This window comes from Chenopodium album, chromosome 19 (assembly GCF_948465745.1).
Source record: "Chenopodium album chromosome 19, dcCheAlbu1.1, whole genome shotgun sequence".
Taxonomy (NCBI): Eukaryota; Viridiplantae; Streptophyta; class Magnoliopsida; order Caryophyllales; family Amaranthaceae; genus Chenopodium; species Chenopodium album.
This window is the reverse complement of record NC_137852.1, coordinates 40,829,249-40,856,171: the sequence shown is the minus strand read 5'-3', so window position 1 is coordinate 40,856,171 and position 26,923 is coordinate 40,829,249. Positions and strand designations below refer to the sequence as shown.

Sequence of the window (26,923 nt, the reverse complement as noted above, 5' to 3'; positions counted from 1 at the left end):
TTTTGTGGGTAAGAACTAAGAAGATAAAGTTCTCTACTAAACTAAAACACCTTATGGGTCAAATCGGCACGAATTAAAAGGGTAGACTAATTTGAGAGAATGAGAGGAAGGCGGAGAACTCGACCCCCCAAATTATCACTAGTTCCTTTCCCAAATAAGGTTCGACCTCCTCGTAGATCAAGCCGAGCTTAAATTATTGATTTCTAGGTCTAGCCGAGAAGAAATATTTAGTACGTCATTCATCAAGGGTAAGTAATTGTGGCTGAGTTGACTTAGCATCAACAATTCAAATATTACAGCACCGAATAGACCTTTTCCAAAAATCAAGTTTGTGATTTTAGGGATGAGAATCCGGTAGAGCTGCAGGTTGGCTAAGATCTCCCTTGGGCTAGTTGGCTTGTACTGAGGTTTTTGTGGGGGGTGGAAGACGAGCATCGGTAAACTCCTTGATTCCTTCACGAGTGCCAAGTTATTCATTACGTTCAGACTAAACCAGCATTGTAATTATAAATGGTGATCTCAACCCCTCAAACATGTATAGTTAAAAGCCACCAGGATACCATGGAGCGAATGCTACAATTATTCACTACCATTATTCGATTCAAGTAGCCCCAGGAAAACTTTTCTTTTTATACAAATTTACTGAGTTTGGAGGCCGCTATCAAAGGAGGATGGGAGAGAAATCCGACCCTGGAGTAAGGAGACTCAAACTCAGATCTTCCAGCAGCCGGATCTTGGACTTTGGGTAGTGTAACAATAGACAGATAAATACAATATATGAACAGTTATAGACTACCCTCAAAGGATTTGCTTGGCTTGCACATTCTATTCACAAACTTCAAGCTTTGGCCTAAGTCTCCTGTAACAAAATGATTTCCATGTCTAGGGCTCCGGAAAATTTTAACCCAGGCTTGAACTCTGAAGGTATAGATGATCAAGCAGCGCTTAAACAATTTTCCCAAGTTCCATACTTTGAGCTGAAGGTCCCTCCACCATTTTGTTGTGCATACTCACAAATGACAGCCCGAGCACAATCATCCCATGTCCTTGCTATCGCCTTGAGAGACATTGGCTGAGAAAGACTTCGAAGAGAGATGCTAAATCTTGACTTTGCCTTCACTGAAAGATCTTCATACTCATTACTACAAAACGGCAATGGAACATTTTAATCTCAATTTACTGGATAACATTATAATTTATGACTGATTTCTTACCATATTGACTATTGAAAAGAGGTAAACATAACATAATTAGACCACAACTAAGTAGCTTTTGCACCATAACTATTATTGTCATTTACAGGAGTTATTGGTTACCGTCTTTATGTGCTTTATGCAATTGTTAATGGTGAATTATTGTTAAAAATCAAATACAACACCAACCAGACAAGATGAATGCATTTGGTGAACCTATTGTATAATTGCCACCTTAATTAGTCCAAAAGAAATGAGATACTCATCAGCCTATAAGGGTAAAGTGGTGAAAAGACACCAGAATACAAGAAAGTTAAGATCTGTTAAAGCTCACCTAACATCAACTGGTAACTTGTCCAACAAAATGGGGGAACAATTTGGATAATTTACAGGAACCAGCAATCTCAACGGTTGAATTGGGGACTGCATAAAACATATAAAATAAATAAATAAATAAATAAAAAGTCATGAAGAGATATGTTAAAATACATAATGGAATATTATTGATAAAAATGAGTTAAGAAAAGAACTTACCATCTGGGCTGAAGTGTAGTGCGACTTCAAGTTTGGACTTAGAGATACAGCACTAAAAGAGCACCTGACAATGGTTCCTTCACTACCTTCAGAAGCTGAAGCTGCTATAGAAGGGTCCATATCTTCATCACTGACGTCAACAACTGTATCTATAAGACGGTCATTTATTTCTCTGATTTCTTCCAAAAGGGCATGATTAACCTGCAAAACAAATCATAACTCTTTACTATAACAAATAGAAATAGCACTAGAGCTCTTAAATGAAGAAGACAAAACAATATCCATATCAAGAATCTTCCAGTAGTCTCAATTTGCAGGTTAAACTGTTAAAATAATCCTAATAACTCATATCACAAGTCACAACTAACACAAGAATAATTTACCAATCATTTCCATCCAAAGAGACAGGAGAATAGGGAGCATAACCACATATGTGCATCACACATGATCAGTTCATTAAGGCAAAGAATGCACAGTTGGGAGGACTTGGGACTTCAGTATATGATATATCATTACCCAAAGTTTACTATCTTGAAACATTGTAGTCTCAATACAAACACATTTATTAACTAGGAATCTACTCCACTCCAGACCCTGAAACTCTAAAAACCTACATCATCTTTCCAACGGAAAATGTCCCACTGTTTAATACTTCCCTCATCTTTGGAAGAACGTCATAATTTCTTTTAGGGAATGCCAAGATACTGGTCAATTATTTATACTTATATAATTGAGAATATTATTTCTGGTGGGAAACTGTTGAAAGGCAAAAGAATATGGGAGAGCAAACCAACAAATGATGTTTACTTAAAAATTTGGCTTTCACAGCGAATGGCAAGTAAATAAAGAGGGCGGAAGAAAATATTCCCATCCAATAACCATTTCTGCATATCTAGAACAAACAAAAGGCACACTATAATCAGCAATGCAAAACAAATTACCTCAAGTCTGGCCTTCTTGACATTAGATGTTGCAGTTGACTCTAGCTCAGATGTCTCAGGTCCAGTGAATTGCTTGAAGTTATCATTTATGCTGCCAATAGTTGCTGCTACATTTAAGGGCATTGCACTAGTGTACCGGCGCATTCTTTTTGTTCCTGTACTTCCATCTTGGGTTTGAAAATTTCTAGCTTGCAAGCGACACTTTGTCATGGCAACTAAGTCCTCACCAACAGTAGCTCTAGAACCATTACCAGGAGCTGATCCAGCAATACGATCAATCATGCTAACAACTGAACCAATGTCACAGACTGATGCATTTAATGCTTTAGGGGATATTGTCTTTACCTGTTAAAAAATCATTTCAATATTATACATAATCCATGAAAATCTTTTTTTCACCATAAACCAGGACATACTTCCTCCATTTTTTTTACTTGCAACATACTGCTTTGGCACGCACTTTAACGGTAACATTTAGACTAGGTAAATGGACAAAGAAATAATTTTACCACCAATAAGAAGAAACTGTTAAGTTGTCACGGTTTAAATTTTATAGCCATTTGCCCATTTACCTTTTCTAATCACTTTCTCAAATACTGCACCAAGAAGGTCTGTTGCAAGTAAAACAGAAGATGTATGTCCTTATTTGTAAGAAACAAATAACCCAATGTACTTACAGCTTTCAACAAGCGATCAAGCGGTTGCTCTGTTAAATAGGATTTCCCAGAAACAACTGCAGAATTATTACCATGAGCACCATCTGGCCCAGCACACTCGAACAAAGGAGACGGCGATATCCCAGGAGTTCCAATTGAAAGAGATTGAGTTGCAGCAGGTGCACCACTTTGTTGATTTCCAAAATTTGCAGCATTTGAAAGTGAGGAAACAGCAGGTTTTTCAGCATCACCAGGCATAGGAGATGGCGCCAAGGGGGTTGACGGAGAAGGAACATAGGGCGAGTTAGCTGATTGCAAAGGGGTTCCACCTTTGGAGACAGATTGCAGATTTTGCTGATCAATTTGTGGGGAATTCTGGTTGATTTGTGGCGACACTGCCTGAAACAATTGAGGTGAAGTAACAGAGAAAGAAGCTCCAGGCTTTAATTGCTGGTGTGCAAACCTCTGGGCCGATGAGAGATGCTGCGGGAAAACACCTGATCTTAACCCCTGTCTCATCTTGTCATTTACATCATTTTGATGCAGTTGAGGCATCTGATGAGCTGAAATTTGTGAAGCTTGTTGTTGCTTTGCTTGTTGCAACTGCTGTTGCTGTTGGTACAGCTGCTGCTTTTGTATCAGCTGCTGTTGCATATGCCTATTCTGGAGCTGCTGTTTTAACTGTTGGTTTTGCAGAATCTGCTGCTCCTGATGCTGTTTCAGTTGCTGGTTTTGGAGCATATTTGAATTTGATTGATGAGAATTAATGTTCGACTGTAACATACTGACTCCATTCTGTGATTGCAACGAATTGACATTTGCCTGCTGAGGAGCACTAACCGGATTCTGCTGTAAAGACGCTATTGCAACTTGCTGCATAGAACTAGGTGCACTTCCCTGTCCAGAATCTATATTGGGATTGGTCTGTAATGAACTTGCCATGCTCTGCTGCGAGGATGTGATAGCAGACAAAGATGGGACAGAACCATGCTGCAAGCTTGGCACATTGTTCTGTTGCATTGTGGCAGCAGAACCTTGTAGATTCATAGACTGCAACTGTGGGTTGACACCGACCCCATGTGATTGTGCTTGAGAAATTTGAGAATGAGGCTGCTGTGCTTGTTGCAAATTCTGCATTGGAGGAGGGAGAATTTGCCCTGGTTGCATAGGCCTCCTTGGCCTGTTTGTATTGAGTAACCCAACAATCTGCTTCTCAAATGATGGCAATTTCTCTTTATGAGTTGGTAGAATACTGTTCTTTGCTATTTGTAAAACTTGCATTAACCTCTCTAACATATTTTTAAATATTCTAAGCTTCTCAAACTGGTCCATCTTCGGTTGTTGAGGGAGAGATTCATGCTGTTACACGTAAAATGATTATAATCAAATTAGCAAAAAGTAACAACAGCCGATAGACAATTCTTCCTCTAAGAAATAAGCAACATTAACTAGCTCAGGGAATTCTTCTGCCAAAAAAGGTGAATATCCCTTAGAGTGCACCACAACATAATCTTGAAAAAATAATAATACGCTAAGCAGAAACAAGCCAAGAGTATATTGATCCTTAGCAAGATGGGAAATGGACTAGTTAAATCTAGTGCACATATCTTGCTCGGGTTTTAATGAGACAAACAAGGCAATAAGATTAGCAAAGATTATATATATATATATATATATATATATATATATATATATATATATAATTAAAAAAAATTAAAAGCTCAATTAGATGTCATAATTAGAAGGTCAGATACCTGCTGCAGTTTCATAGAAATTTTTTGGTGCATCTCATTAAGATCTGCAAAGTACATGTCCTTCATAGTTTTAATCTGTCAATCATCGCCCAAAAAGATAAGAATCAGCATCTTATTTTAGTCACTATCCAAAAGCATCGGCCACAAAACAAAGCGAGAAAGTAAAAGCATATACCAACAAAAAACACATTCATCGCTATCATGGCATAAGTTATGTTTTCGCACCTTCAAAAAATATAAAAGCATAAAAAACTTTTTGAGAGACAAGCTTTTTTTTTATAAAAGAGGTATTGCCAACTAGAAAAATATTACCAAACCACTGAGTAAAAATATCTTGGTAGCTCCAATCCTACATTTTATGGACTTCCAAGTTATAAGAATCACCTCCATCCCAAAATGAAGTTCCAATTTATTGGTTGGATGTCTTCTATTTTAATTCAGGGCTTGCGATTGGGATATTTGGAATGCAAAGGCTGTCATTCTCTTATTCTGTTTGGATACTGTAGGGCATCAAATACTAACACCCCATTACTTCATTCTACCTAATTCCTAGCAGTCCTACTTCTAACCCCAAAATTCTCAAGGTTCAAACCCCAAAATGCTGCCAAAGGTAGAAGAGGAGAGAGGCAGAAAAGCAAAACATCAACGCATCACTCTTATCTGATTCTCTGACACAAACTTAGGCGATGTACATATTTTCTTAGCTCAATATGGTTTTCTAGCAACAATATAGTGTACAAGTCCCAATGTTTTTGACTCCCTTCAAATTTACTATAATTGGTTCCTGAATTTTCAAACATGGCATTCAACTTGATTTTAGCTTTGAGTTTTGTTTTTGTTCAATGTGCTTAATGAATTTCTCCTTGGTTATATAGAACTTTTACAAGTGTCCTTGATGTTATGGGTCTAACATATACACCATTCATTAATTGGACACTGGAGTAATACATGACTTTTGCAAAGCCTATGTGAAGGGAAAAGTGTTCTACTCACATGACATTCTTAAAATCCGTGTAAATGTGAAGATTAACTTATTTCAGAACATAAGGAGTAAAGCACGCACAATATAGTTTTGAAAACAAATTTATAGCAGAAGATCACCGGGGGTAGGAAAAATAGTCACCTTTTGATAGACCTCTTCTTGCCAGTCACCAACACCTGTACCATCAGTCTGAGCAGTGGAATCCAAAGAGCCTATTCAAAAGGCATTAGTGTTAGCTAATACACAAAGACTACAGAATCTAGACAAGTTGGATAAGATGATAGAAAAGTAAAATTACTTCAACCACAAAAACAGAGATATAGCATCAGATGACAAGAACTATAAAAGATATGAAGCATTAATGTTTTCTCCTAAAGCAAACATCCAAGGCATGGAAAAATCAGCAAGTAAGGGCCATTGAGATACCTACTAACCAACCTAATGACAATGAGAAGATTCAAAGACAGCAACCAATACAACATGAAATTAAAACTGACTAAGGCCCTGTTTTCTTCACATTATTTTTGATGACTGAAATTAATTTTGCTGTACTGAATTTTTTCTTTTTTTTTATTGATTCTCTATTATATTTCTTCTTTAAAGTTACTGATTTTTACAGAACTAAGACTATTTTTACTGAAAAATTATTTTTACTGAATTTTTTTTTTAAAGGTGAATAGAACAGGGCCTAAATGTGTAATAAACCCTATAGGCTCTAGGCACCATGTTAAACAAGAGGAAACACCAAAATTATTTGGTGAGAAACAAGTATTGTACTAGATGATATCCTTAATCCTTCAACATACTCAATGTTGAGCATAAATTAAATGCAGAAGAATAATGCACAAGCTTGTAGTAGAGAACAGAGGGCATAAATTTCTCAATGCATAGTAGTTCATGCGTAGAAGCATGAAGATAGCAAATAGGGAAAAATATTATGATCAAAATCTACACAAGCCATCAGCAGAAGAAAATTAAGGAAAGAAGACAAATACTTGATGGTGCCTCAGGAGGAGCTCTTTGTGATTGGAACTGCTTTTGCTGATCAATCATATTTTGCTGCTGAAGCAAAGAATTTGGATTTTGCATCCGAGGCTGCATATTATGTTGAACGGAATTCGCCTGCTGCTGCAAACCCAATTGCTGTTGTAGACCTGGCTGAGATTGGAGCTGTGACATCAATTGCTGCTGTGACTGTGATTGTGGCTGTGCTGGCTGCCCACCACTAGGCAACAGAGAAGCATTTTGGTTCTGTTGTTGAGCTGCAGCCTTGGGTTGTTGCATCATGTGTGCTGAGTGTTGATTTGTCTGCATGTTAGCATTTCCCGACTGTGTTCCCATCAGTTGCTGCTGTGGAAGTCCCCCAGCATGACTTTGATGCCCTAATTGTTGCTGATGCATGTTAGAGAGATTACTTTGTTGACTCATCATATGTTGCTGCTGCATGTTCTGATGTGATGGCACATTTTGAAGATTATTCTGCTGTCCTAACAGTCTCTGCTGCTGTTGCTGATGCTGTAGTTGCTGCTGCATATCAGAGACATTACTCTGTTGGCCAATCATTTGATTATGTTGCATATTGGCAGCATTTGGTTGCTGTCCCATTAACTGCTGTTGCTGTTGGCCCTGGGATGTCATCATTGATTGCTGGGATAATTGCGTTTGCTGTTGCTGAATAATAGGAGTCTGTTGTGGCTGTTGCTGCGACTGTTGTTGCTGCCTGGCCGCCGACTGTTGATGCTGCTGAAGCACAGACTGAGATGGCTGTTGAATAGAAGATTGTTGGCTTTGCTGTAACCCAGATATCATAGAAGGCTGCATAACAGATGAGGTTTGCATGATAGGTTGCTGATTAGCCTGTAGCAAGTTTTGCTGAGGCTGTGATGGTGGTTGTTGTTGCTGTGACGGTGGTTGTTGTTGTTGTAATGGTGTCTGCATAATTGGTTGTTGGATATTTCCCTGCGGTAACTTCTGCTTCATCATCTGTTGCTGGTACATGTATTGCTGATTACTTTGGGACTGCTGCTGCTGCTGGGAACCAACCTGTTGAGTATGCTGTCTTCCTTGCATCTGCCTTTGGGCATTCGTGAACATAGTGGATGACACTGCCTGATTCATCGTATTTCCCATTGGGTTTTGTGAGATGCCAGAAATACTCTGCATGTTGGTATTCTGAGGAACATTTGGCATGTTCTGTCCCAATCCATTAACAGATGGCAAAGAATTTGGCAAGCTGGCAGTAGTTTGCATGCCTGCAGAACCTATGTTGTTTTGCATGTTCTGAGCTAAAATCTGCTGCCGGGCTTGAGACTGATTAGACGCCATCTGGTGGGGAACAGATTGACTCTGATTCTGCACTTGGGACTGCATATTTTGAGAAGGTACTGAGGAAAAAAAAAAATCGAAGTGGACAAGTGAGTGAGGTAAGTTATACACACTCATTTGTAACTAATTTCAGAAGCTTAGTGAGTTGGAAAGACAAAATTCCAGAGAAGACAGCAACAGCCACCAAAGAGGATAACAGATTCCTACACTGATAGCAGCAAGGTCATGGTATATGCAGTCATTATACATTCTAAACTTTTTCAATATTTTTTGTGAATTGTAGAATTTTTTACAAACAAACATTAAAAAAAATGTTCAGATATGATTTTAGCAGCATAAAAACTACAAATATCCACTGAAAACATTGGAACAGTGTAAACACTGACATGACCTCACAAAAAGAACTTTTGTAGCATCAAGAATACATTGAAAATTAACAGCTGGTAGTCTTATTACAAAATTAAACAAAAGGTAATCAAAAGTTGCATATAAGATATGATAAATCAAGGTTAAAGCATCACTACCAAACCACTCTGCAGACCACAAAAACAACCAGACAATCCAAGATTATGAAAGAAAGAATTAGCTCAACATTAAATATAATTAAATTACAGAAAGTATGGAGCCCCTAGTCAGCCAAGGTAGAATATACTGAGTAACTGCATAGAATAATTCTCAAATTCATGAAGTGGCTCATGATCAGGCTCAAAACAAACAAGAGAAAGAGGAATTCTATACATGGGAATCGGAGAAAATCCTATTTGGAAATTTCTGAGTGACAGGAATGGGCAAAAAATGCATATATAACTGACAATCAGTTATAGATTAGAAAAGACCTGATTTCCATGAGTATATAATTATACCAAGAAAACACACTATATGCAACTCAATCCAAGTAGAAGAGAACAAAACATTATTAGTGAAACAAATGAGTAGACATGTACAATACAGATTAAATAAATAAATAAATAAAGTAAAACTATTTATAAATAATAAAAAAAAAAAAAAACTAGTTCCTTTGGTTTTTTATACTACCTCCGTTACATATTATTTGCAACGAGACATTTTCCCTCTCTACTTTATGTCAAATCGTTGCAAATAATATGTAACGGAGGTAGTAGTTGTTATACTGTAACTTGACAGTTGACACGCTTGTCAAAACACAACTTTGACCTCTCAAAGTAGTAATTATAAATAGTTGATGTTTTAATAACCCAAGAACATTTTACATTATGGCATTTATTTTAGGCAAAAGCTAACGAACGCATAAGCTAGCTAAAAGTATAAAGATTAAATTAAAATTAACATTAATTACACCGATCGACGCGTGATTTTGTCATGCTTAATACCACTTTAGGTGATGTTTTAAATGTTTATCCAACGCCCCGGGGGCGTTCGATAGCAAGATCCTTTATTTTAATATATTAGTAAAAATATTATGGTCAAAATATCAAAGTGAGGTATGTGATCAGTGCAGAACTGCCTATCAAAAATAAATAAAATAATTAAATAAAATAAAATGGTGGAGGTATAAAAGAACTCAAGAAATATATAATGTCTGTGGTATGACAGCCTCACGATCAAACACAAAATTTCATCAACCAGGAGTACTGAGCCAGATGAATGATGCTATTGATTCACAACAAAAGCACACGGCAAGAAAAGTGAATTTTCCAATTAATATGCATGAAAATTTTGGCCATAGATGCATAAGCCTTCAGATTTATTCTTTTGTTCAGAGGGGGTGGGGAAATATGCTAAAGTGTGGGAGGGCAATACACTAAATTGTTCAGTTATTGTTACTATTCAACGAGACATAAGAGGCCTTTGGCTCTGATTTGAAAAGCAGAAGACAAGCCAAAAACAAGTTGAGGGAATACAAGATTCACTTAATATGATCCACAGATACAACTAACGAGAGTAGTGACTGTCAATAATCATTTTCCATCAATCGAAAAACAAAGATCTTTTACATCCTAAGCCAAAAAAAATATAATAAAATTAAAGAAAATAAAATTAAAATTAAAAAAAAAAAAAAAAAAAAAACCTACCTTGGAGAAACTAAGCAAAAACCAGGAATAGAAAGAAAAAAAAAAAAAAGGGGGAAAAAATCAACAATAAGCTTGCATTTATAGGCATCGATTAACAATGTTTTAACTTAACACAATCTACACAAAAAGAATAATTATTCTATATATGAGTACCTGAATCCTGAGGATTTCTGCTCATACCAGAAGAGTTGGAAGGCAAAGCATTGGGGAGTGAATTCTGAGATTTGGACTCCATTGTGAGCATCTTCAATGATATCTTCCTCAGATAATCAGACTGAAATTGCAGTAGAATAAGATATAAGAAATGATACCCCAAGAATCAACAACAATGTCTAAAATGTGAAGAGCAATAAGCAACCACTTGAGATGCATATAATACCTGGCTCGTAGCAGCACTATATATCTTTTCTTCAAATCTTATGGCAATCTGCTTGAGTTCTTGCAGCCCTTCTTGGCCAGAAAATGGGAGATGTCTCTTCAAAGTTTCCATTCTACAATTGTAAAGGATATTAGTAAATAGTATCACAACCAATTCTTAGTTGATTATAATACATGAACTTACACGAAGCAGCCCTTCAACTCTAGAATTAAAGTACGCTACTAAACAACATGATTATAACATACACCAAATTTGACTGTTTCCCCTCACGCCTCACTGGCAATTTCATATTAGAAAATAAAGCTAAAACTTCAATAAAGATTACGCTGACAATAAGGTAATTTACAGAGGCAACTATAGCAGTAGAATAACTCAGAATCAGAGGCAGCTGCTACTACAGCGTCAAGAACTTAACATTCACCATGAACAAGTACCTACTCATCAAATACCATGTTTAAGCACAGTTCATATTCAGGGAATTACTCTACGAAAAGAATTACATTACCTTCAAAAATTACAGCATTTCTCAAAAAGACTTAAAATTTTAGAAAGCAAGTGTGATTTGATGGCCTACATTGATGGACCTAGTGGTTACAGCAAAGTGATTCCACATTATATCCACCTATAACAGTAAATGGGAATTGTGTTCCTACAATGGGCTTTTAGCTGTTATTCATCTATCTGCAACATTACGTTACAAGTGGAATTAAAACCAATAATCATGGTTCAGCCAGAGCATTAAAGGGAGGGGCCCTGTGCAAAAAGCGCAAGAATCTGGAGTTCAAGTTGTTTCCTTAAATGGGGAGTTTATATTTACATAACACGTTGCACTTTGTTAGTCTAACTCCATTGTTTCTATATTATCCACGTTGGAGACTCGACATCTGACATGGGACCCTTACTCGGCCCTTCATTTCCACCCTAGAGAGAGAGAGAGAGAGAGAGAGAGAGAGAGAGAGATATGCATATAATTGGCAAATATGTCAATGTATTATGTGCTTGTATGTATTTGTATTGTTAAAGGAGCGTGCAAAAGTCTAAAATCGTGTTTTATGAATGTCAATATAATGTGCAGCTTTGTCCGTATTATAGGACATCCTTGTGGGGTTGTGCCTATTAAAGCTATAATTATGAGCTGTGACATGTCATTATTGTCATATGAACCTAGCAGTGAAGCATAGCTCCACACATGGGAAGGATGCTTGTTGGGAAGCAAGTCTGATATCCCAAAATAGTGAAAAATCAAATTGAACAGTGGAAATAAACCAAAAAAATAAATCCACTAATTCATGAAAACCATGCCTACACAGAAGACCTATCAGATTTAAAATAAAGGAACATTCAGAGGATATTATCCAAGTATGTCAATAGACATCTTTTTCCAGAACATATTACACAAGTAGTACATGACTCAACTAGCACACCCTGCTTTAGCTACTTCTGCATACCTACTTGTATTACCATGATCCGTCAGCTTCAATTTCTTTCTTTTTATACTGGTCAAACATTGGCGTTAGCCTTGGTTATTTCAAAAACAACAGTTTAAACTTTAGTGATATAATTGTATTACTAATTTTATATAGAAGTTTCTGATACATGGTTTGATATAGAATGCTTCTTGTTAGTCGTTACACTTGAAATCAGTGGTTTTTAATTTCTCGCTATCTAAAGAAAACATATATAAAAATTCTCTAAACCTGGTAGCTGCTATTACGAAAACCATTTTCCAGAACGCGAGACACAACTGACAACTTTACTACAGACAAGAATTTCTTGGTTGAATCAATAAAGAAACCCATCTGTCTAATGTAACAGTACTAACCAAATTTTACCCGATAAACACTATATTTAACACCAAAATGGAAAAGTTTTATCCATCATCACTGGTAGCTTCAAGTTCCCATCCAAGCTCCGTTTGCACTTGTATACATACATATTGCCTATCCAGAACCAACTATACATCTAACCCAAAAGCCATTATGGAATGTATATAATCTACATACTACCTCCGTTTCATAAAATCTGCAACAATTTCCCAAAACGGAAACTACACATTATGTGCAACAAACCAAAAGTTACCTCTTTTAGTAAATTTTTTTGTGTCAAATTACCACCATACCCTTACTAAATTTTACTTAGGTTCAATAAACAACATATTAACTCTTTAACCCAAATTAATTTATCCTTAATTAAAACCCTAACCCACATTCTCTCTCCTCCCTCACAACCATATCCACCACCAACACCACCAATTTTTCTCTCTCCTCCCTCTCAACCACCACCAGCACCATCCCTATCCTCTTTTCTCTCTCTTCTCTCACCGCACCACCACCACTCAAATCCACCGCACCACCACCACCACTCACATCCACCGCATCGTGTTTTCTCTCTCTTCTCTCTTCTCTCGTGGTTGGGGGCGCATTTCAGATCATGGTGGCGATATGGGGTTGCGATTCTTGATGGTGGTGAGGTCGGGTTTCAATTTGATGATGGTGGTGAGGTAGGTCGGGTTTCAATTACCCTCGATTGCCGCGCGACCCTCGCACTCGTGACAGTCACCGATTTCTCCAACTCCAGTTCGCCGCTGCTTTCACCATTTTCAAAGTCGTCGTCGTACGATTTGGTTGGATTTGGGGGTCGTGCGATTTGGTTGGATTTGGGGGTTTGCGATTTGGTTGCATTTTGGTGGTCGTGCGATTTGGTTGGGTGGGTTCATTGGTGGTGGTAAGTGGGGGTTTTGGTTCTTTGGTGGTGAGTTTGGGTTTTGGTTCGTTGGTGGTTGGGTGGGTTTTTAGTGGTAGTGCGAGTTGGTTGGATGGTTTTGGTGGTGGTGGTGCGAGGTGATTGGTGGTGGTGCGAGGTGATTGGTGGTGGTGAGGTGTGGCTTCGTTCGTTGGTGGTCTAGTGGTGTTGGTGGTCTGGTTGTGGAGTTGGTGGTCTGGTGGTGTTGGCGGTGTTGGCGGTCTGGTGGTGGTGTGAGTTGGCTGGCTGGGTTTTGGGTGGTTGTGGTGGAGTTGTTTTTTCTCTCATCTAATTAATCACATGCCCTTTTGTCTTCTAATCTTTGCTTAAGAAATTTTGCCTTGGGAATTGTGCAAGCCCATTTGTTGCAGATTTTATGAAACGGAGGTAGTATTTAAAGTTACAGAGCAATCACACTTCACACTACTGAATCAGATTTATAATGAGAAGAGCATGTACTTAATATAGTGAGCTAAATGCAATCTAATTGCCTTGAAATGTTTAAGCGCTGTAGATGACTGTATTAACCATGAAGACTTTAAGAGCGGGTTATTGAGAAAATAAAGATGCTCTTATAGGTAGATGTTTTTATAAATAAGTATGCTTATAAATGAATCAACTTGGAAATCATGAACTTCACTTGATCATCTTCGACCAAATCAAAAAGAACACGCAACAAACCATAATTACTATGTCGCATGTTTGATGTTTCAATTACAAAAAATATTACTATTTTAAATTTCACCACAGATATATTGTAGATACTACATGATTAGTTGCCTTTTGATTTAGGAGGTGAACAAAACCATGATTCGAGCTACATCTAGAAAATCAAAAAAGATGGTAAGGTGGAGTAGTGGCTTGAACTGAGAAAAAGAAGGCAACTTGGGAAGTCACACGACTAAATGACTTTAAAATTTATATGCCAAAAAGTAATTTTCACTGTTTAAAAAAATAAAATTAAAAAAAAAGGGTACTTCCTCCCTCTAACACACACACGCGCGCACGCACACACACACACACACCTGCCCCCCCCCCCCAACCCCCTCTCTCCCTAGCTACATGAAATGCTAGCCGTTGAGCCGATAGTGAACACCCATTCATGCTGGCAAATATGATTGTGAATACACGTCACGCCAGTGAATAAAAGCCTATGCTTTAAGGCTCCAAAGTTGTCTCAAAGTACCTCGATTACAGAATTAGGGGTTTCTTTTCTTTTCTCCTCTTTCGAAACTTGATTTCCGATACACCCAACTTGACACTTACTCCCTGGTGTGTCGGGTGTCATAACATAGACCATAATCATTAATGAATATCTGAAAACACCCTTCAATACATTTCAACTCGCCTCAAAACACTTTCCACTCTCAATTCCCAAAAACCAAAACTATGCTTTCTTTTTTCCTAACAGCTCAGTTACACCAAAACTCACTTATACGGAAGTATTCTTTTGTGACACCAATAAATATAACATGGGCAGAGAAAGAGATCAAAATAAATACAGGTAACAATTTTTCAATCAATTACTGATTTTTTTTTTTTTTTTGAAACAACTCATTCAATTACTGATGTATAAACGTTCCTTAATTATTTTTTTTATTAAATAAAAAAAATTGAATTTGCCAAATTAATAACATTACTACCAATAGCATTGAAAGCCTCCATCACTCAGCAAAGAAACAATAAAAACACAGAATTTACTAGCTATAACATCAATCTCATTCAATAACCTTGCATCAACAATTCTGTATATAAACCCCAATTCACAAACACATCGAATTCGCTAAATAGCAAGAATTCATCAAAATTCATCAAAAAAAAACATTAATACGAAGTACAATATAATATAAAGTTTGGTAACAAAATAACTCACATCTTATTGACAATTCGTTGGCGGGACTCCGGCAGAAGTTGACTCCGCCAATCGCCACCATCCATTGGAGGTGGAGCTTCATTTTGAGTAGGTCGCCAATTATTCGAATCCATTGCAATTTGCAAATGATACAAATCAGCTATAAATTAATAATTAATTCAAATAATTGATTATTGATTAATTGCAGCTCTGGTTGAATTCAATCAGCTGAAACCCCCAAATTCTGGGAAGAAACACATGAAATTGATGATCGGAAATCGGAAATCGGAAATCGGAAAAGAAACCCTAGAACAAAAGGAAAGGTGGTGTTGAAGGTCTTGGAAGAAGAGGAGAGAGAAAATTGGTGATTTTAAATTATTATTATGGTCAAATAAAGGAAAAACAAGAAGAACATTTTCTCAAGTTTTGCTATTTAATACGATTGCTGGGTAAGACCTTGTCTGCCTACACTAGCTTTAGCATTTTACCGGGTTTTATAATTGAGAACCAAAATTGGAATCGGATCCGGTTGTGGCATTATCGAATCGACGGATCTAGGTCTGGACCTAGCGGGTTCAAACCTGCTTCGGGTCCAAAATTGGTTAACGTTTTTTTGTTTATTTTTGAAACAAACCCACAAGAGGCTACTCAATTAGATAGCGAATTCAAAAAAAAAAGTGGTTAACGATTATTTATGTTCTCCCATATAAATTCTTATGAAGTCCTCTTTTTTTTATTACAACACTTTGACCAACAAGGAATTAATTTAAACTAGTCTTCTGACCCGTGCAATGTACGGGATGTTTATAAGGTGTACAATAGTAACTTTTGTTTTTTTTTTTTTTTTTTTTTTGAAAGGAGTAACTTTTGTTTTATAATATGTTTTAATTGGAAAATGAATAATTATAAAAGAGAAGAAGGGGTGATAATTGAATGTAATTGTAGAGATATTAAGTTGGGGAAAATTAATCAAATAACATTCAGGGCCTGTTCTCATTGACTGAACTCAGCTGAACTGAACTGATCTGAACTGAACTCAACTGAGCTGAACTGAACATAACTGAATTGAAATGAATATTTTATAAGAGAAGGAAATTAGGAGCTTAAATGAACTGAATTGAACTGAATTTCAACGTAAGAGAACAGGCCCTCATACATGTGTTTTTTTTTTCTCTCTCTCTCTCTCTTTTTTTTTTTTTTTGAAGGAAACATTCATACATGTATTACAGGGATTAATTAATGATGGGAGGTGACATGTGGCATTAGTGAAAAATAAAGTTTACATGTGGCATGATGGGGATGATGGTTTGTGTTTTTAAATACTCCCTCCGTCCCCGAAAAAACGACTCATTTGAGTTGATTACACGGGCATTAAGAAAGTTAAATAAAAAGAAGTAAAAGTATATTGAAAAAATAAATTTACATGGGGCTTGTAAAAAAAATAATAGAGAGAGAAAATAATAAAATTACATGGAAAATCAAATTTTTATATGGGGAAGCTAATTTTGTACAAATGTTGTTGCAAATTGGTGGGTGTTTTTCTGCAAATGGGTTTGTTAATTTATACGAGTATTTGTAACTAGGGTTTGTTGGGAATAAAAAAGTATTACATAAAAATCTTTATTTCTCATTTTCAAGGCCCATCTTTATGTAGTCCAAAATTTTATACACATCTTTTTTCCGAATAGATCAGCTGTTAATCTTTCATAGTACCGTAAAGAAAAAAAATTACTGAGTATGTCTACAAAAATTACAAGTATGTAAAAAAGAATAGGTAAAATACAATCTATCTAAAAACAAAAATGAACTACATATTAATTAGCGTTTTACAAACAAAATATAACTACTAAATATATAAATTAGAACATCTCAAACAAAAGTTGTGCATCTAGAGCTAATTAACATCCCTTCAAAAAAAAAAAGCTAATTAACATTTGCATATATATTACAGTACCAATCAACCCAAACAAAAAAAATCAACCCCATTTTTTTTTTTTTTTTTTTTTTTTTTGGAAAGCAATCAACCCAAATTATTAAACCCAAAAAATATCATCCCAATATCATGTAAGGGCCTGTTCATATTTACTGAACTGAGCTGAACTGAACTGAACTGAACTGATTGGAGCTGAACTGAACTGATTGGAACTGAACTGAACTGAACTGAATTGAGCTGAAATGAATATTTTATGTGAGAGGGAAATTAAGAGCTGAACTGAACTGAACTGATTGGAACTGAACTGAACTGAACTGAACTGAACTGAACTGAACTGATTGGAGCTGAACTGAACTGAACTGAACTGAAATTAAGTAAATGTGAACAGGCCCTAAGATATCATGTATGTAATCATGTTGGTGTCTTTTAATTTTAGCAGAAGCTAATCAAAAACTCCACCTCGTCCCAATTTCGTCCCAATTTCAACTCCAAACATACCTCTTGTTATCCCAAATTCATATGGGTATCATTCATTGGGATTTATAATTGAAATTGCAATGCTAATTAAAAAAGAATCAATTATATATTTAATTTGGGTGAATTTATTTATCAGTTATTCTTTGTTTTCTAGAAAATATAAGAGAATTATAAGCTGTCATTAATGTTTAATAAATTAGATTCCATTGAAACAAGAAAAGAGTATTAATAACATGAAATTGTTGTATTTTATGCATAGCCCTAAGGGCTATGTATAACAAAACCCTTTTTTTATTTGTGTCATGATAATTTTTTTTTTCAAGAATTAGCACTTTTTTTTTTTTAATTTTGGTTATGAAAGCCCGAAATGTATATGGGTATCGCTAAATTGAAAAATGTCATCGATAATTGGAATTCAAAGCAATGTTTTCGCATGTTTAAAGTAAATTATGCATATTAAGCTTTAGTTATAATGTAAATTTTTTTTATTATTATTATAAATAAATAAATGTTTGTTTTTATTCACAAAGATTTACAAGCATAATCAACACATAACTATGGAAATCTCGCGTGTGGGAGCAATGCCGTGGTATTTTACGGCAATTTATGCAAGCCCTGATCCTAATAAGAGAAGAGAATTATGGGTTGAACTTGAGAACTTCACTCACACTCATGATAAACCATGGCTTATGGCTGGAGATTTTAATGACACTCGTTTCCCCTCGGAAAGAAACACTTCTTGCAGTGAAACGGATAGAAGATCGGCTAGATTTAATGATTGGATTGAAGGAATGGATTTATTGGAGGTGGAATTCTCGGGTGCAGCACATACGTGGGCTAGAGGATAATCCCCTGAAACAAGACAGAGTGGTCGTTTGGATAGAGCTCTTTGTAATGATCATTGGGCATTAAGATTTGAGAGGGCTTCGATGCGCCATCTTGCTGCTGCCTTTTCAGATCACTGCCCCATCTTTATTTCACCTAATGGCTTTGTTCCGCTCGAATCGATTCATAGGCCATTTCGATTTCAAGCTGCTTGGCTCCAGCATGAAAATTTTTCAGAATTTGTGGAGCAAAATTGGAATAAAAATAGCCCCCTTGTCCCAGCACTGTCGAAGCTATCAATGGATTTGCAAAATTGGAATAGAGATGTTTTTGGGAACATTTTTAAACAAAAAAGGACTTTGCTTGCTCGACTTGGTGGAATTCAGAAATCTTTGTCTAAGAGGGTTGATAGAGGGTTTCTCAAATTGGAAGCGAAGCTCCGAAAAGAATTGGAGGAAGTTCTTGATCGGGAAGAGACACTTTGGTACCAAAAATCTCGCATCACTTGGCTTCAAGATGGGGATAGAAATACCACCTTTTTCCATTTAAGTACGATTGTACGAAGATGGAAGAATAAAGTTACCGCCTTGAAGAATAATGAGGGAGTGTGGACTCAAGACAAGAATGAAATCCAAAATTTAATTGTGGATTTTTATTCGACTCTTTTTACTGAGGAGGGTGATCAGGGATCATGGGATATTCCCCAAGACATATTTCCAGAGTTATCGAATGCTGATTGGGGTATGCTTACAAAGTATTATTCTAAACTGGAGATAGATGAGGTTATTAAAGACATGGGAGCCCTTAAAGCGCCAGGACCCGATGGTTTCCAGGTGCTTTTCTACCAGAAAAATTGGGAGTTGGTATCATAAAATGTTTATGAAACAATTCTTCCAATTCTTGAGGGTAAAAGTTCTTCGGAGTGTTTGAACAACACGTATATTGCGTTGATTCCGAAGGTTGAAAAACCAGAGTTTGCGTCTCAATTTAGGCCGATTGGCCTTTGTAATGTGGTCTACAAGATCATTACAAAGGTAATCATTAACCGAATCAAACCGGTGCTTCCCCATCTTATATCCAATACTCAATCTAGTTTCGTTCCTGGGCGCCAAATTACAGACAACATTGTTATTATGCAAGAGGTGCTCCATACCATGAAGAAGAAACAAGGTGCAGTTGGGTATATGGCTATCAAGATTGACTTCGAGAAAGCCTACGATAGGCTTAGATGGACATTCATTCGAGACACCCTCGTTCAGATGAATTTGCCAATTACTATGGTAGAATTGATTATGGATTGCATCTCTACAGCCTCGCTCCAAGTGCTATGGAATGGTGAGCCCTCGAAGAGCTTTAAACCGAGTAGGGGTATCCGTCAAGGCGATCCCTTATCTCCCTATTTATTTGTGATGTGCATGGAGAGGTTTTACCAAGTGATTAAAGAGGCTATTATTCAAGGGAAATGGAGACCTATACGTGCAAGTAGAGATGGGCCATTGCTCTCAAACCTTTTCTTCGCGGATGATATCGTCCTCTTTGCTGAAACCAGTGTCGAACAAGCTAACCTAATCAGATCTTGCCTCGATAGATTCTGTCATGCTTCGGGTGAGAAGGTTAGCTTACCAAAGTCGAGGGTATTTTTCTCAAAAAATGTCACTCATGAGAAGCAACTGGAGATTGGGGCTGAACTAGGCATGGAAATTACTGATGACTTGGGGATGTACCTAGGTATGCCCACGCTGTCTAGTAGGGTGACAAAAGATACTTTTAGTCACTTGTGCGAAAAAATCGATCGTCGGCTAGCTGGTTGGAAATCGAAATACCTCTCATTAGCAGGGAGAATTACTTTGGCTAAATCCACTTTAGCAACGATGTCCTACTACTCAATGCAAACCGCTAAAATCCCGAAGACAACTTGTGATAATATTGATAAGAGGACCAGGCGCTTTGTGTGGGGTGGTAATGAAGATAAAAGGAAAATTCATTTACTGTTGTGGGAGTGTTTGCAAAGGCCCAAAGAATTTGGTGGTCTTGGAATCTATTCGGCTAAACAGGCTAATTCGGCTTTTCTCACAAAGCTTGGCTGGCGTATGCTCTCAGAACCCAATTCATTGTGGGCTAGGGTCTTACGTGCAAAGTATTGTAAAGGTAGATGTGATCTTGACATGTTTGAACCCAAGGCTGGGATGTCGAACGTTTGGAGTGGAATTACGGAGAATGCAAGGGTGCTTGGTGAAGGTACAAAGGTTGCAATTGGCAATGGTAACCGCACTCTCTTCTGGGACCATAAATGGGCGACTGACAAGCCCTTAAGTGACTTAGTGTCGCAGCCACTGCCCATGGAGTTGGCTGGAGCCACTGTCGAAGAAATGTGGGAAGAGGGGCAAGGCTGGAGGTGGAATATTTTTGCACCTTTCCTACCTCAAGAAGTGCTTAAATGCATCCAAAATCATGAAGTTAGAGCTGATCCGTCATTGGGAGATTTGGTTTATTGGAATGGCAACTCACAAGGGAAATTCACGATAAAGTCTGTGATGAGCATAATGCGACATGAAACTGAGATGCTAGATGATAAAGTCTGGGATATGATATGGAAGGCTCCAGTCCGGCAGCGCTTGAGAGCCTTTCTATGGCTGGTCTGTCATGACAGGCTACTTGGGAACCTGAATTTGTACAAACGCAAGCTTACAAATTCTCCTATATGTCATCTTTGTGGAAATGGTGATGAGAATGCGCTGCACATCTTGAGAGACTGCCCCAATGCTAGAATTGTGTGGAACAAAATCTTAAATCCCAGATTTCATGAGCAATTTTTCAGGTTACCTCTTAGAGACTGGCTAACTTATAATTTGGATGGTAAAAGCTCAATCAATGTTGATAGCTGGGATACAATGTTCTGTATTGCGACTTGGTGGGTTTGGAGGTGGAGAAACTGCCGAATTTTTAATAGAAGAGATGAGATCCCTATGGATGTTGGTGCGTTTCTTCGAGTCCGCTTCAAGGAAATGAAAGTTAGCCTGGATAAAGCTCATGGTGATGCAGCCTCAACAAGCAAACAGAAGGTTGAAATTAATGTCCCCTGGCATTCCCCTGCTCCTGGCTGGTTTGTACTAACTGTGATGGGGCAGCTAAAGGTTGCCCAGATCCTGCAGGTGGGGGGGCGATCATTAGAGACCATGAAGGTCAGTTCATCACTGCTTTCTCAGCAGCTTTTGGCTACTGCTCAGCTTTCAGAGCTGAGGTAATGGCGCTGGTAAGAGGGCTAGAATTAGCTCAGAATTTGCAAATTTCAAAGCTTGAAGTGCATCTTGATAACCAAGCATGTGCCAGATTAATGCAAAAGCAAAGAGAGGGACGAGGAGAGAATGTTCATGACATCAATTATTGTCTAAAGCTGCTTCAAGATGATAGATGGGAAGTCAAGGTTATTCATATCTATAGGGAAGGAAATCAAGCGGCGGATTGGTTGGCCAACCGCGGCGTCTCTCAAGACTCTCAATTAGAAATCATCAATGCAGTACCGGAAGAGCTTGGGAGGATCTTACAGGAGGATGCTAGAGGGGTTGCTTTGCCTCGTTTAGTTCCTTCTTAGAGATCAAGTAGTTGTAGTTTGTTGTTTGCTTTTGTTTCTTTTTTGTTCTGTTTTTTTAATTTTCCTTTGGAAGTTTTCTTCTTCATTCGAATAAAAAAAAAACAAAGATTTGTTCTCGGAAGTGCGAATGTCTTATTTGATTTTGTGTTAGTCCGCAACTTTTTGAGCAGTTGGGTGATTCAAAGTTTGTAAATGATAAGGTTTTTAGGCTCACAAGTCACTTTGGAATGATAGTAGTAGTACCGAACTATCAATACGAGTGATTGGTACTACTACTACCCATCATATTATTCACCTTTGTTGGAAATTGTTGAATACAGTACCAACACTAAAAAATTGCAATAGATTCAAACGAGTCACAGCTCACAAATGACTCAACAAGCAAGAACACTAATAAAGGGAAAGTTAAATTTTTTTATTCTTTGCATATACTGAAAGAAGCGTTTCACACAAGGGTAGTACATTTAGCCTACCAATCTCCACAAGCGCGTTACGCGATCAATCTCCTAGGGCATAAATTACAAAATAATTGAATGCCCTATTTCATTCCCTCCTTTCCGTTATATACAAAGTAACTACATAGTAATTTGCCATCTTCCTAATTGTTCGTTGTCAGTGGCCTCAGTGCTCCTCATTAATTGGTGTAGTGTGTTGCGGCTGCTGCCTTTGTGGTGGCTGTTCCGCATCATCAATTGGCAAGTCTTCAGAGTGGGCAAAAAATACACAGATAATTGACAGTCAGTAATAGAGTAGAAAAGATCTGAGTCCTTATCGTATACAAAAGAGTAGGATACATCAAGAAAACACACTATATGCAACTCAATCAAAGTAGAAGAGATTCAGAGAACACGTAGACATGAACAACACAAATAAAAAAAAAATAGTTCTTCTGTATTTTGTAGTTGTTTTTTTTTTTTAATCCTTACCTTTGAAAATCTAGGCAATATATCAATGACAGGCTTGCCTATATAGACACATCCATTACCAATGTTTTGATTTAAACAAAATCTACACAAAGAGAATAATCCTCCTAAATATGAATACCTTCCAGGGGATTTCTGCTCATACTAGAAGAGTTGGAAGGCGAAGCATTGGGGAGTGAATTCTGAGATCGTGACTCCATTGTGAGCATCTTCAACGATATCTTCCTCAGATAATCAGACTGAAATTGCAGTACAATAAGAAACAAGAAATGATTCCCAAGATTTTCAACAATGTCTATAGTGTGAAGACCAAACGCCGAAAATAAACTAATAGTATCAAGAATAAAATATATAAGCAACCACTTGAGATGAATACGATACCTGGCTTGTAGCAGCGATATACTTCCTCCGTTCTTTATTACTTGACCTATATTCCTTTTTGGGAAGTTTCTTTTTACTTGACCTGTTTCCTTTTATGGCAAATACAAAATTATACTTTTACTTATTTACCCTCATGACCATTTCAACCATAATAGAACACTTTACTTTTTAACCTTTTATATCTTCCTCTCTTACCTCAGTCAACACTCCCCCCTCATTCCTCCTCCACCACCATCACATCCTCCCTCTTTTCTCTACTGTATCCATGGCAGCCACCACAAACCACCAACTCACTTTTTTTTTTTGAAACACCACCACAAGTCCACAACATTTATAGCCTATGAAACAGAACCGAGTTCGGGCACAATTTCTCGGTCCGATTCGCTGCCGCCTTTTCGAAATCGATTCTTATCCTCCCAAAGCTTCTTTCTCAAATGAAATGCAGTAATTGCAGATTTATGCAACCCAAATTCTTCCGCAAAGTTTACCAAGAGCCCAAAACCGAGGCTAAGATGGTTGAATTTGGCCGCCAATTCTAGATCTAAAACAAAAACAACCAAATTCAACCTTCATAGCCTTAATTTTGGATCTCAATTTCTTAAATGTTGTTCGGATGACGGTGATCGGATTATGGGTATTTTCTTTCTCTTTCTCTTTTGTTGCCTTTATTTCGGTGGTGGTATGTACAAAGGGTACGATCTATAACCACCACAACCAAATCGAGTTTCAATCTTTCAATTTCTTTAAACTTACTCATGTATGTGATGGTGGGGTACTGGGGTATGGTGGTGGCGGCCTGAACGGGGGTGGTGAAGGGTAGTGTTTGTGGTAAAGTGGTGGTTGTGGTGTGGTGTAGGCGGTTTTGGTGGTGAAGGGAGCTTTGTGGTGACTGTTGAGATGTACTCCGTAGTACTGTATGTGTGGGTGGAGGGGAAGGGTGGGATTGGAGGGGTAATTTGGTCCTTTAACCTTTATTCTTACTCTGCCTTAAAACTTGTGCCTATTTACAATAGGTCAAGTAATAAAAAACAGAGGAAGTATATCTTTTCCTCAAATTTAATGGCGACCTGCTTGAGTGCTTGCAGCCCTTCTTGGCCCGAATATGGGAGATGTCTCTTCAAAGTTTCCAATCTACCATTGCAAAAGATTTTAAATTAACAGCATCACACCAATTCTTAGTTGATTATGGTACATAAACTTACAAGAAGCAGCCCTTTAACTCAAGAATCAAAGAACAATAGTATAAGTATACCGATATTGATATTTGGTTTAATGTGGAATGCCTTTTGTTTTGTCGCTACTCTTGAAATCAATGGTATAACATCACTTATTATCAAAGAAAAACATCCATAACGAAAACCATTTTCGAGAACGCGGGACACAAATTCGCCAAATCAATAACATTACTACCAATAGCATTGATTCACTCAGCAAAGAAACAATAAAAACACATAATTTACTAGCCATAACATCAATCTCATTCAATAAACCTAACACAGTATAATCAATAATTCTGTATATAATTCGCCGAATTGCAAGAATTCATCAAAACAAAATTATATACATATATACAAAGTATAATATAATATAAAGTTTGGTAACAAAATAACTCACATCTTATTGACAATTCGTTGGCGAGACTCCGGCAGAAGTTGACTCCGCCAATCGTGACCATTCATTAGAGGTGGAGCTCCATTTTGAGCAGGTGGCAAGTTATTCGAATCCATCGCAATTCGCAAATGAAATGAATTGGCTCTAAATTAATAGTTAATGCAATTAGTTGATTAATTTCAACTCTGGTTGAAAAATCAATCAGCTGAATTCCCAAATTCTGAGATGAAATTGATGATCGAAAATACGAAAGGAAGCCCTAGAAGAACAATAGAGTAGCGTTAAAGTTCTGGAAGGAAAGAGGAAATATCGAATGGTTTGGGAATTGATTCTCTTTTTCTTTCTATTTATTGTATTTGTTTGTGAAAGTTCACTTTTTTTTTTTTTTTTTTTTTTAAATCTTGTGAAAGTTCACTTTCTCCTTTTATTTTGTTATTTTATTTTATTTTTGTATGGCTCAAATTCTTGGGTAAGTACAAGTTTAGGTTCCGTTTGGATTAATGTGAAACTTTTTCAATTTGAAAAATCTAATATATACTTCCTCCATTTTCTTTTAGATGCAACACATCTTTTAGCACGGTAATTAAGAAAGGTGGGGTTTACATGATATAATAAACTTTAAAATAGGATGAGTGGTTGTTAAGAGTGTAATTTAGTGGGTCATGTGCTTTAAATAAGGGATATAGTATAGTTTTTCCTTAAAGTAACTTTCCTTTTATAGTGTGTTGCAAGTATTGTGACATTTCCTTTTTAGGAAAGTGTTGCAAGTAAAAGAAAACGGAGGAAGTATATATTTAAAAGGGAGTTTTTTTTCTTCTGAGTTTTTAGAGTAGGATTACAAATCTTAGTAGTAGCCAATTAAATAAGAGATTATTAATTTCTTTTAGAATTAAATAATTCAAATGCCACGTATGCAAAATTGACGAATGAGATTTTTGAGTTTAAATTAATTAAATATTAAATATTATCTTTTAATATTAGGAATTTTATCTAAATATATAACAAATCTTAGCTCATAAATACAAAAAAAAAAAAAAAAAAAAAAATTCAAAAAACCGTGCATCGCACGAGCTTCATCTAGTTTCATGGAAAATAGAGTTTTGAGAAATTGCAAATTAGTTTTTCTTTGTTTGGTTGGAGAAAATACTATTCCGTAGTTTATATCCTAACAACATCTGTTGTTAATATAAGGGTTTGTTCGTCATTTCTACTCAATTCACAACGAGAAGGTGGAGTAGTAGCTAACAAGATCGTTGCGCAAGGTTAATAGTGAAATTTTTATCGTGGATGCGGATGCACCATGCTCCGTGCATCCAGTTTTCGTTAAAAAAAAGGCGGAATGAACATATAGTTATTCAGTAAAGAACATATAGTTGTTTTGTAAAGAACATATAGTTATTTATAAAAAACATCACATATGGTTGTTTTGTAATGAACATATGTTTGTTTTGTAAAGAACATTTAACTATTTTGTGAAAAAAAAAATATCCAGCTTTATGTTCTTCGTATATATCTAAAGAACAACCGTAATATTAATGAAGAGCATGATAATATTATGTAATGAATATAATTTTTATTTTATGTAATGAATATTATTTTTATTTTCAAAAAAAAAAAAAAAAAAAAAAACAGAAAGAACATAATACAAAGTAGTATTTTTTAAAGAACATCTAGCTTTTCAATCTTTAAATGAATTATTTGTTCCATAGTTGCAGAGTTTTGGTAATTATTTCCCAATCTTAATAGAAATTTATATATTGCTTCATATTTAA

The 26,923-nt window shown here is 36.6% G+C and overlaps 2 protein-coding genes across 3 annotated transcripts; both read right to left on the bottom strand.

Annotated features, from left to right (window-relative positions):
* Positions 1-481: 481 nt before the first annotated feature.
* On the bottom strand, positions 482-15,853 carry LOC145593691 (mediator of RNA polymerase II transcription subunit 15a-like). Of its 2 annotated transcripts, none has more exons than XM_081650010.1 (11): positions 15,431-15,853; positions 10,816-10,927; positions 10,590-10,710; positions 7,056-8,444; positions 6,202-6,272; positions 5,079-5,153; positions 3,346-4,683; positions 2,669-3,013; positions 1,728-1,928; positions 1,528-1,616; positions 482-1,142 (listed from the first exon to the last, which is right to left on the bottom strand). In XM_081650010.1, the coding sequence occupies exons 1-11, from the start codon at positions 15,541-15,543 to the stop codon at positions 935-937; spliced, it is 4,062 nt and encodes a 1,353-aa protein (XP_081506136.1). In that variant the 5' UTR covers positions 15,544-15,853; the 3' UTR covers positions 482-934. The 2 variants fall into 2 exon arrangements, with proteins under 2 accessions (XP_081506136.1, XP_081506137.1); XM_081650011.1 differs by having other exon boundaries at positions 10,617-10,710.
* A 6,777-nt stretch (positions 15,854-22,630) lies between these two features.
* LOC145595607 (mediator of RNA polymerase II transcription subunit 15a-like) lies at positions 22,631-25,456 on the bottom strand. The gene is made up of 5 exons (XM_081652021.1): positions 25,155-25,456; positions 24,581-24,671; positions 23,541-23,561; positions 23,281-23,398; positions 22,631-22,937 (listed from the first exon to the last, which is right to left on the bottom strand). Exons 1-5 carry the CDS (start codon positions 25,265-25,267, stop codon positions 22,858-22,860), a joined length of 423 nt encoding a protein of 140 aa, XP_081508147.1. The 5' UTR covers positions 25,268-25,456; the 3' UTR covers positions 22,631-22,857.
* Between the last annotated feature and the right edge of the window lie 1,467 nt (positions 25,457-26,923).